The following is a 12,457-nucleotide window of genomic DNA, read 5'->3' on the forward strand; positions in this document are numbered from 1 at the left end:
GAGAGATATCATATTGAATATGGTGGCTAGTCTCTCAATATGATGCTTAATCATAATTTTTAAGAGTCAAAATGACTTTTTTTCCAATTAGAGCAGACAATGTGTCAGCATACGGTAGTGTGCATTGACTATATTATTGTGCACTCATTTTTGCAATTTCAAGTAAAAACAGGAAAAAGCATAAGGGATCTAATACAGAGCTCATCTTTTTTTCAAAAGAATTAGGTGATGACCCATTTCATATATTAAAGACCCAAGAAAGCTACTTGAATTCTTCAAGGCAAATAAAGAATATATTATTTCCTTTAGCCTTGCCTGCAGCAGAATTTTTCTCATGCTTGTTATGTGATCAAGTGATCACTTTCTTAGCTATAATCAGACTTGTGAAGACATTAAAGAAGAAAGCAGCAGACTCTGGGCTTCTACTTGCAGCTTGGAAAACGTATTAGTGTTATGGTATAGCCAAACTCCCATTTGTTAGGATGACTAAAAAGTAATTTGGCTAAGAGCTTGGAAAAACATGAGTCATTTGCTGTCCCACTTTTTTTCCTCTTGAGTGTTATCAAATGATAGTAATATATATGCAGTACAATCTGAAACAAACAAACAAACAGTGAAGGGAGGTGGAGTGGGGAGGGGCTGTGTAAAGGGGTGGGGTGAGGAGAAGCAGAGAGACAAAGAATAGACTGTTTGAAGGCCAAAAAAATGTTATTTACTCACATTGGAGAAGTAAGACAAGGAGAACATAATGCTAGGTGTTACTACAGCAACCATCCCTTGAAGACTGAGGAAACTTGTCTTGGCTTTGACCAAATGGTAGTACATGTCTCATTCCTAAGGACAGACAACATAAGGTTGGATTTTACCATAAATATATCACTCATTTCACAATGAACAGAGTTGGGGTTGAGGGCGAATCTTGATATTGCTCTATGCTACAGAATTAACAGTAAAGAGATAACTTAGTAGATAGGTTTTAGCACCTAAGAAGAATAAGCACCATCTCCAGGCTGCTCATTGAATTTGGAAGACATAATGACAATGACATCACTGAAAACACTAGGATATCACTGACAGTACTGATAAACTTCCAGTACTGATAAATTCATAGATTTAATGATGAGTCAGGTGAAGGTTTTCAAATGAAGAGAAGGCAAAAAACAAAGTATAAATATTGGAAAGTACATTCTGCAATGAAAGAACTAAGGAAAATGAGTATGGGGATGAGATATAGTGATTTAGAAAATGGCAAAGAATTCCATCAACTCTGAAGGAAATTTAGTAAGTAATCAAAAGCCCACATTTATTTAAATTGGGTCACAAAGGGGTCTTTAGAAGACCAAGCTAGGATAATTTATTCATTTAAAAAATTTCTGCAACAGTATTTTAATTTCAAATGATTTTTGCCTTGCTACCCAATACTATATTTCTCAGTCCTAATGACTATGCTAGTGAGTTCATTTGGGATAATTCTATTTAAAAATTAGAAAAACAAAACATTACTTTTAAAGTATGCCTGCTGATTCTCTTATTAATTGGGTTTATCAATCAAATGGTGGATAAACTGGTTTAGAAATTAAAACACTAAACTAAGTACAAATGGAATTAGAGTCTAGTTTTAGCATTTTCACTGATTGGGGTGCTTGTGAACAAAATCACAACCAACCTGAATCTGTTTCCTTGCCAATAAAATGAAGATAAAGTATCAGATACCCTACACTTTCCATGAGCATTTTGAGAGTGAATTAGATAAAGTCAGGAACAATCATGCTCATTTGCAAAGTACTTGTAAAAAGGGGTATGGTTAAAACTCACATATTGTGGTTGCTTTAAATTTCTCACATTGAAAAATATTGTGTTTTATTTAGAGTAATTAGAATTGTGACAGGGTCAAGGAGAACAGATAGATATTGATCAAAGTCTTTTAACCTTTTATGTCCACAAAACCAGAACCAATAAGTGGGCCTAGGGCATTGATACAATATGAACTCTGTTGCCATTCCCTCTTAGCTAAATTCTCCTACTTCCCAATGAAGGGTTTTCACTAAGTATTCCCGGTGGAGGCAGCTGATTCTGATCCCAACTCCATCTGGTGAGGTGAAATGACAACACAGTGACTCCTCCCTCTTTCATCACAGGCTTACCAAAGGCCCCATGAAATCCAACACAAATACTCTTAAGTTACTTCCCTTTTACCTTTGGTTCTTCCTCTTGCTTCTTCACAGACATTCCATTTGGTTTGATGATCAGGTTCATGCAGCTCTTCTAAGGATTTCTAGAACAAACAACTCAACACCAATATGGGCAGTATCCGTTTGTACTGCTTTGAGGGATTTGTCCTTTGCCTGACAAATTTCAAGTTAGAAGCACTTGGTCTGATCGAAGACAGTTTAGGATTATAAAGCAGCAATAAGAGCAAGAAGAAAAAGGTTAACACATTAGTATTTCTCAGACTGAACACATCTTTATTTTCCAGGATCTCCCCCAGGTTTTACCCATTTTTATATGGGATAATGGATGTCCAAATAACTTTGTCCTCTTTGTTGATTTCTCCCATTTGCCAGTTAGGCTATTTTATTGAAATCTCTCCCTTGGGTGTAGTGCCAAACAGGAGAAAAGTAGGAAAATTCAAAATCACCAATTGTTACCTTCGTTGGAACCTCTAGTGAAGTTAAATAAACACACTGGGAAATTTCAGTAAGGGTATTAACAAAAAAGGGGATTTTCCTGGAAGTTTAACGGGTCCATTTGGAACCCCCTAATAGCAGGAGGGAGGGTTGCTAAAATGCTAGATGAAATCCTTTCACCATGTGGTTCACACCCCAAGAACAGTCTTCTGGCTTGAGCATGCTGATAAAAAGTCTTACAATCATATCAAGATTTAAATTATTTATAATTTCTCTGACCATATTGCAATTGAAAAGTCAAGAGCATATGGCACATATTTCAAGAAATCCTTTTCATTTGGCTCCTGTTGATATAATACACCAGGGGGATTTGATATTCCTTGCTGATCTTGAAGGAATCCTTTATAAACTTAATACTGGAGGATGATTTGGTAAGTTTTTCTTCTTTTTGCTTTGCTATTTCACTTCTTTACATCCTCCCCTGCCCAAATTAGCTTAGTATTTTGAATTATGATACAGTCAAGGCAGGAAATTTTTATTTGAATTTGTGGTATTTTTCATTCTGTGTGACACGTGGAAGTGAAATTATTGGGGAATGTGTAAGTATCCATGAAATTCTATAAATACGTATCAATGAGGAAAAACTCTAACAGCTATCTCAAATGTGATGGTGGAGTTCAAATTGACCTGAAGGATAGTGGATAGCTAACACTCAATAAAATGCATTTGCAGTCATATATGCCCTTTTGCATTTCTGGTTATGAAGATGTTTATAACAGAACAAATTTCTCATGGCAAAAGATAAATTACATTTGTAAAATCTAAGAAACAAAGAGATATGTGTGACTCACGTAGTGAATGTACATCAGGAAGCAGAACTGGCAAACAGTTTTTGCCAGTGTGATTGAATAATTGCTATGACTTCTTAATTTTATCTTTGTCTGACTTCTAAGAAATGCTGGTTTCTATAGCAGTAGTGTTATTCTAGTAGTGTTATTGACCATATCAGAGCACTCAGACCTCTTGTGTAATTTAAGTGCACTACTATGTGCTTTGGAGTAAGTCACAATTTTCTTTCCTCAGGTCTATTTTCTTCTATACAAAGGGGATGGGCTCTGATGTACACTCCTCTATTTGTTTTAAAAGTGAAATAAGATACGTATGAAAGCTGTCTAAAGAGCAAAGATGTCATTCTTAACAAATCATGTAATACTTTGTTCTCTGCTCTGGTGGACTACGTAGCAATGATGGAGATGACTAATGATTGAGATGTAGCTTGTGGATATCACATGTATCCAAACCTCTGGAACCGGAAGTGTGACAAATACACAATGGGAATGGTAATTTAAGCCTGGTATAGTCAACAGTTTAGTCTTCTGTAATTGGAAGACATGTTTGCGTACAGAATTTTCACCAGAAAGTTTTTATAGCAAACTTTTTATGTCAGAAGTTTATTTTATTGGTAAAATATTAAATAATATACAGAATTAAAAACTGCACTTACACTTCTGAGAAGAAATAAATCTTGGACAAATTATATGCTTGTTCCTGAGATTCCCTAAATTTATTCCAGTAGCTGTGCACTCAGACAGTACAAACCTTTATAATATAATCCTTTTCACAAAGTATTACAAAGTTTCTGCAGCTTCTTTAGTTGTACACACATACAGACACACACTCACACATGCATATACAACACTCATACACATATACACAGTAACCACATACATGCACAGAACATGTATGTGTGTGCATTAAAAACAAAGAAAATACAAGTCCCACATTTTAGTCTGCAGTGATAAAAGTGTTTAGCGGAGGTCTCCAAATCAGTATGTAGTAGAGTGACTTGTCACACAGCTGCAAAGACTGTTTCAGTATTTCCATAGTAAACCTCATTTTCTGAGGTATGGTATTTGAGCCTTAAAAAAACTACATTACACTTAGCAAACCTGACGTACAAGGTCTGGAATTTTAACTTTACATATATATTTATATATATATATATATTTCTTTTTTAAACAATAGTTTTTATTTCCCCAAATTATTAGTTTGAAAAAAAATGAGGTTTACTGGTTTGACCTATTTTTTTTTTTTTGTTTCTAAAACACAAAATATCCTAGAAACTGTCAAGCAATTAGTCTTTAAAATAGTCTAATTACCTTTGGTATTGTTAAAGAAAAAATATCTAAAACGGCCAAGACACATACTGTACAAATGCAGAAATGCAGTAACTGCCTTTAAAAGAAATGCCAAAGAAATGTTATCTTTTAAAAAAACATGTATTTATATTACAGCAGTTTAACTACAGGGACACAGGTATAAAAAAAGAAAATTAGCACACTACATATAAATACGTATAAGAAAAATACTTCTTACTTAAATTTGTATGAAAACAGGACTGCTCCAAATATTTTTTAAAAATTTTTCTCCAATAGGTGATATGTAAGTGTTTAAAACTCAGCTAAGTGCTTTGCTTTTGTTTAAAAGTTTATTTCTAAAAGGAGAGAAGTGAAATAAAAATATTAAGTATTAGGTTCTTAATTTAGAGCATTGGGCGAGGGTCTAAGAAGGTTCAATCTGTAAAAAGTTCAACTTTAGGACACATTTTTCAAGCAAAAGATTACTAATTTCCATGGAAATTTAGCCTAAATAAAGATACCATGAGATCAGACTACATTCTGTAATCTTTTGATTGTGGAGTGTCTTTCTCTTTGCTTGTTGTGTCCTTTAACATACTATGACTTTTATGAGTTTCTTTTTGCCATTAGCTAAAGGAAGAATAGGTTAGAAAAGAAAAAACAAAATCACCATAGTTTTTAAGACTTCAAGGGGAGTATTGCACTTATACAGAAAGAAAAGAATAGTATCTTTTTAACTAATAGCAGAAGCAATCATTCTGGGATTGCAAATAACACATGGTCTAAAAGGTCCAACTATTAACAGCAAATATGGGGCCTGGAGACCCCCTCCAAACCTGGAATATTATTATAGTAATGTTAAAGCATTTTTCTCCCAATTAGGAGAAAGTTAAGACTCTTTGCTTTACATTTTTAACACCTTTCTAAACACTTGCAAATAACTGTCTAGTCTTTCATGATATACATTTTTTGGAGGAAAGCCAAATCAGAATGTAAAATCCAACAATAAAGGAAAGCAAACAGACTATAATAGGATTACATAATCTCTGAAGTAATGTTTTAGGTACCCAATATTTGAAAGTGAAAGTAACATGAGGGTTATATAGCTTACTATTTTTAATCCAACCACTTTTCTTTTTAATAGAAAACTACACTTGAGTATAAAAATACGTCAGCAGATTATACAACCAACAAAAATCACGAACAAAAAAATTAAGATTAAATTACCAATGAACTAGAAATAAGAGTTGATCTAATCTTCAAACTTTTAGGAGAACAGAGAGGTAAAGACATCCATAGACAATGACAGAAGGGAGATGGACAAAGAAAGAGGCTGGGGGAGATGTTACAAAAGTTAAGAGATAACAGACAGACCTTTGTTACACAGAAAGGGATGGGAGTTATGCTTAAAATCAGAATGCTTCACTGTCAAAAATTTTTAAATCACAGTTTCAGAATTTGAGCTACGTTAAAAAGCAAGAATAAAACAACAACAACAAAACCCAGATCCCTTCCCTTGTTACAGTGTACTCATTTTTTTAAAAAAATCAATTTCCAGTAAATTAAAGTAAGTAAAATCTTGGTAAGTGCATAGTAGGGGATTCAGTGACCTCCACCTGCTCAAGAAGCTTTTCTTACTGTGTGTCATTTGAGGTAATTTGAAGGCCCAATTCACTGCAAACTTGCTTATTTGTACCTATACGAAGTTATATGCTGTACTTTATGTGGCTTAGCAGAGGGCCTCTAGATTTTATATTGTGTTCACAATAAAAAGGACATCTTAGAAAACTAGTCATTCTTGTACCACTCTCTGTATGGGATAAAGGTTAATACACAACACATTTATACAGAAAATATACAAACGCAATATTATGGGAGGAAAGCCCCATAAACAGAATTATGAACTTATTCCTAAGAGTGCATGTGAAAAATATCCTCAAACTTACAGTACAGCAAGATAAAACTAAAAAGCTAGAAATATAATATTACATAAAAACCTTATGGAAATTCCAAAGTTTACGGTTTCTGCAATAAATGTAAAAATATTCAAGGTGTCATTATTTGGCCTAGTAATACGCTATGATAAAAAGAAACACTAGCATATCACAGCTTCTTGGTCATATGCCATTTGTTTTGTATAACCAGCAGCTCATTTTTTTAAAAAGCTGTCATATCCTAACACGCTCATTACAAGTAATACACAACCATGGTATGAAACCATTTGAAATTATGCTTTGGAGAATAGCAATGTGATATGACTGTTCAGTTTTGCTTTGTTCAAGGAGAATTAATTACCTGCTTTTTCACATTATTCCATCAATTTTCAATCTCTTTTCTAACAGATTAGAAAATACAGATTCCAAGACTAGAACAATACTAGTCTGGAGATGAAAATCCAAATCAACACTGTATTTTATTGACCAAAAAATTATCTAATAAATTCTTGTTTGATACAGGACTTATTCTTCCTTAAAAACAAAACAAAAAACAAATTATAATTCAATTCACAGGTAAAGTTTCACTCTATATTTTACCTGCATAATCTTGTAATCATATTCAGAAATACTATGAAACTAAAAAGGTATTATTAAAGTCTAGTTTCAAAATTTCCTTTTCCTTTTAACAGCTGAGCTGAAAATTTCTCTATTAGAAATTGCTCTAAAGATTTGCCCTAAAAACACAGGGATGAATTATACAGTGCTCAATTTTAAGTGATTTTTAAAAATGCATATTAAAAGTATTGTAGAGCTGCGACAGCTAACCAACACTCTCAATGCATTTTAAAAAGGCACCAACATAAAGAAAATAAGTATTCAATACATTAAATTCAGGATTTAGGAGGCCAGTTACTGTATATTTTAATTATTTTGCAGAAACTGGAGAATTAAAAATATTTCTAAGATAACTTTCATATATACAAACTTCAATTTCACCCCCTCCCACATTTTTTTTTCTTTTGGATTTGGGGAATTTTCTGGTTTAGAATAGTCTTCATTCAGATAGTATTTATTAAAATAATATATAAAATATAATTGATGATAAACACAAATGTAATTTATCAATTTTTGGACGTGAACAATCCAAAGTTCAAAAACAAATCATGTAGCTAGTACCTCTGACAGTTTAAGTTCTGCCTGAAACTAGGGGCACACAGTTTTTTGTTTGTATTTTTACAGCCCCTTCTGCTCCTTTTCTACCCTAAAAAATCATTTTGGAGATAGGATGAAATAAAATTTGGAAGATAGTGAGAACATAATTTTCATCTAAATGCCTTAATCTGATGTAAATTTTGTTAAACATTTATAAAATACCAAAGACTGCAGGGTTTTGTGAGTTGTACAACCGAGATAAAAACTACAAAAACAAAATACTGGACTCACTAAACTATTCTTGTCTTTCTCTATTTGCTAATAGGTAACTGTTGATAATATTTATTTTCTGTATTTTCTTCCTATTCCAAAAAACTTTACATTAAATATCTTTGAATTTACATCAAATCAGCTTAATCATTGTTTGTTTCACTTTGTTCTGTAGGTAGATAATAAGGACCCAAAGTTTTATTTAAGAGTTGCCACTGGTCCTAAAGACACACTAGTAACTTCTTTAGTGATTCCTATTACAACCTGATAAACTAAACCCACCTAATTTCTTAGTATTAACTGTCATTTAAATTCTCTGTATGTTTTCGCAATAAGTCTGATCACTCCAACTGCTTTTTTTTTCCATGAATTCTCTTTAAAAGAATGTGTGTGTAATACACACACACATATACCCTATGATTCATACATATGTATGTAGGGGAGATACTTTCTACTATGTAGCCAAATCTAAGTCGTAGTTTCTTATTTTCCCAATTTTGTCCCTTTAGGAAATCTCAGTGGAATATTTCAATGACTTGAAATGTCTTCCAATCTGCCTACTGGTCCCTTTCCCTGTCTTAAAAAGGTCCAATTAGAATGGCTTTTTATGCATGATTCATCACTATTAGAGAGAGGCTAAGACAAAATTCTGGGCAAAATTAGGGCAAAGCAACGTGATGAAATTCTGAACTTTTGCCAAACTGGGAAATACAGAAGATAACCCATTTTCATGCTCCTCAAATAGTTTCTGTAATGTGAAATCTCACCTAAATAAACTGGGCATACAACTGTTATGTAAAACTTGATTTATCTGGTGTCTGACTCTTATATTTATTTTTAGATGCTACAACCTTGCGTATTTCCTTTTGTGAAGGCATGCATATATAACCATCCAGAGTTTCTCCAAAAACACTATGTCCACAAAAATTCTTTCTGACCCACAAATTTGAATTGACCTTGTCCTCATTTGTCCCTGCCACACCCTGAGCCATATCCACCTCTTTCTGTTCCTCACGAAGCTAGGAAAATACAAGTACATGCTTGTAGCAAATGCACTCCCAGCTACTAACTACCTTCAGTAAAACAGATTCCCAAAAAGATGAAATCAGAAAAGGTAAGTGCCTAGCACTGTCTTCATCAGGGAACTACACAACTGTTTAGGGTCCACCTAAATTCAGTTCCATCCCGGGGCAGGTAGATACATGATTGTTCATATATTGAAAAAAAAAAAAAAGCAGGAAGAAAATTCATAGACAATGCCAGCAGAAATTTGCACGCAGCCAAAATTATAAACATATTGACTGACATCCAAATGTTTCCTTAAATTGCAGTAAAAGACAAAATTGTGAACCTTAAAATTATTTACCTCATCCAAAAGGAAAAAAAAAATGCCATTCCAATTATTATTTTATTATTCAGGAATGGTTGGCAGTGGGCGGGTGAGAGAGTCTCAAAAACATGCTTTAACTTTGAATAGGTTGTATGTTCACAATGTACCAAGGCATGCAGAAAAAAAAAAGGAAATGGTTGACATTCTGTATATCTCTGTTTTGGTGCATTCCCTTAGATTTAAAGGGGCAGTTTGGACATTTTCCGAAAAATAATTATGATAGGGACTGGTAGAAGAGGGCTGAGTTCTAACAATTTTTGCCTAGTTCTAGCTTTGTTAGTGCTTAGAAGTGCTTAGCTGGTGCTTACCATTTAAATAGCAAATGGTAAGCTGGAAAATGAGTTAAGAGCAGTATTGGGGCCAAACTTGCTTATGTCTACAATTCTCTTGACTTGGTAATTCTCATACCACACTGTATTAAGATACATAATTTCAGCATCCTATTTAATGATCTTTTAGAGTAGTTATCAGTTACTGCTAACAGAATTTCAGTATTCACAAATGGTTATCAGATAATCCAGTCACAGTCAGGCCTGTCCTCCCCAAACAGAAGCAGCAAGTTCTGCCTTCCAAGTATGTCCCCCTAAAATGACTTGAATCAATATCACTCGGTTCCTCCCCTCTAATGTGGTTGGACTGCAAAGAAAAAACAGAGCACCCACATAAACGAAATCAAAATCTGCACATGAAATATGGCAACCTATGCCATGTAAGGGGAATTCCATACTAAGGGATTGAGATTCATTTCTGACAAGGACTTACAGAGTTAAATGTTTTGGAAACAGAAAAATGTGCAGGACCTTCCTTTGGGGGTTCTGTCACATTCTAGACTCCGAGAAGGGCAAAAGTAAACTTTCTTATTTTTTTGTGTCTTTTATCTGTTGTCCAATGTACAGGTTACAAAGAAGTCCCATTCCCTTTTCTTTGCAGCAAGAGTAGTAAATACTACTGAAGAAATACTAAAATAAATAGCCCTAGTTCTATAACCTTGCAGGGTTCAAGTTACCAGATTCAGGTCAAATTAGCAATTGCTCTGAGGAGATTTTGAAAGAAACAGCCAACAGCAAGACTTTTAAGACCTTCTACTCGAAGAGTAAAAAATGAATGAACTATGGACAGAACACTGGGAGGTCACATCTTGAAAAAAACTAGTGAAAAGAAATACCAGAAAATGGATTTCTAAGTGGGTTTTCTCCCCCTACTGTTAGCATAATTATATTTTTCTGCTGACTGGTTAACACTGATCAAATGCTGATAAAGTGACAATCGTAAGCATACTTTTAGAAACAAATACATATACTATGCTGCCATCACATTACAACTTTAAAAGAAAACCTCTCAAACAAATTTACGAAAGTAGAAGTCCCTCCCAGAAATTACTGACTGCCTTTTATCCACTCTTAGACCATATGTTATTCTGAAAACTACATAAAAATACTATTCATTAAAGGTGTTAAAAGTAAGGCTGCCAGGGTGTCTATAAAATGCCAGTCATCAAAACTATGGAAAAACAGTGCTTACGTTTAGAAAAATAAGATCACAGGACCTCAGATGTATTGTAGGTGGCCCTTAACTACCTGTAGTTGAAAAGTTTTGCTATATGGTACAGTGTAAAACATATTGAATTATAAATTCCATAGGGGAAGTAAACATAGAACCCACAACAACAACTCAGCTCATCTTAGGAGTTATCACTGAAAATAACAATGTGTTTTGTGTTCCATGATGTCTGAAGAACAAAAAATTGGTTTACAGTTTGAAACACATTCTTCTTTCAAGAATAAAGTTACTTATACCATTTTAAACCACCAAAGTCCTACCCAGAAAACTCTAAACTTTCCTGTCGTCCATCATAATCCTGAATATCAGTGGCAAATCAGAATCTCTTAGGTGACAAATCTTTATGAATCAAGTGATTTTTTCAAAGCATGATCTGCCTTAGTAGAAATGGACTGCTTTTAAATTCCCACAAAATAAACAAGCCAGTGATAAAGAAACAATATTTCCATCCCTTCTCTCTTCTGTTTCTTCCTCATCATAATTAGGCAGAGCAAATGACACTGCGTCCATAAAATAAGAATTATCGACAGTAATAATATTAAAAAAAAATAAAAGGTATGTCAACATCTGAGGGAAGGTGGGATTGTAAGTGCAGTATTTCTTCATGTGCAGTTCTTTACTTCATAGGGGTCCCCTTTGGAATGAAAAGGCCTAGTGGAATGTGTGCTCCCCTCGAACAATGTGTGATGAAAACTCATAACGGTCCTGGCTTCTGTAGCCACAGATGTTGCATTCCAGTGGGTCCCGGTAGCCATGGCAACCCATGTGAATGGTGTACATGACATGGTCTAGGAAAAGGACTCGGCAGTGCTCACACTTGAAGGCCCTAATCTGTTCTCCTTCTCCATTGAAGACCTTGTAGATGTCCTTCAGAGAGCCCTTAGGAGCCTTGGTAGTATCCAAAGCTTTGACATCCTCCTTCATGTAAGCTGGGCTTTGTTTCCTCTTGGGATTTAAGGCAGGGTTTCCTTGGTAGGACTGGTGGTCATCATGGCTGCTTTCTGAGTCAGTGGAATCCAGGCAGCTATTGCTGGGAGAGGCCTCTCTTTCCTGGGGTCGACTCTTTGGTCTGATGAGAGAGATGGGGCCATCCATGTTGTTTTCATGACTATCAGCAGTTTCCCTGCTAATGGGTCTTTCTATCCTATTTGGATGATAGACCTGAGAATAAGCTGAGCTTATAACCGGGGCCACTTCAGCGATTGTGCTTGGCGGGTGCTGCATCAGAGGGTGAAGGGCCTCAGCTCCAAGGTAGGTGATTGCATTGTTGATGGCTTGGTCCATCATATGAGACTGCATCAGCTCAGCCTCCTTCTCATATGTTAAGTTCATATCAAAGTGAATATCTGGGTAGCTGAATCGCATGAGCTTTTCCCCTGGAAA

At 34.7% G+C, this 12,457-nt stretch overlaps 1 protein-coding gene across 21 annotated transcripts in view; it reads right to left on the reverse strand.

Annotated features, from left to right (window-relative positions):
- Positions 1-8,915: 8,915 nt before the first annotated feature.
- The window catches only part of IKZF2 (IKAROS family zinc finger 2), a 151,186-nt gene continuing 147,644 nt past the window's right edge, over positions 8,916-12,457 (reverse strand). For all 21 annotated transcript variants that reach the window (XM_074010018.1, XM_015432725.4, XM_065526048.2 and 18 more), the window contains one exon: positions 8,916-12,450. In XM_074010018.1, coding sequence (XP_073866119.1) covers positions 11,726-12,450 — 725 coding nt within the window. In that variant the 3' untranslated portion in view covers positions 8,916-11,725. The remainder of the gene's footprint in view (positions 12,451-12,457) is intronic.

This window comes from Macaca fascicularis, chromosome 12 (genome assembly GCF_037993035.2).
Source record: "Macaca fascicularis isolate 582-1 chromosome 12, T2T-MFA8v1.1".
Classification (NCBI taxonomy): Eukaryota; Metazoa; Chordata; class Mammalia; order Primates; family Cercopithecidae; genus Macaca; species Macaca fascicularis.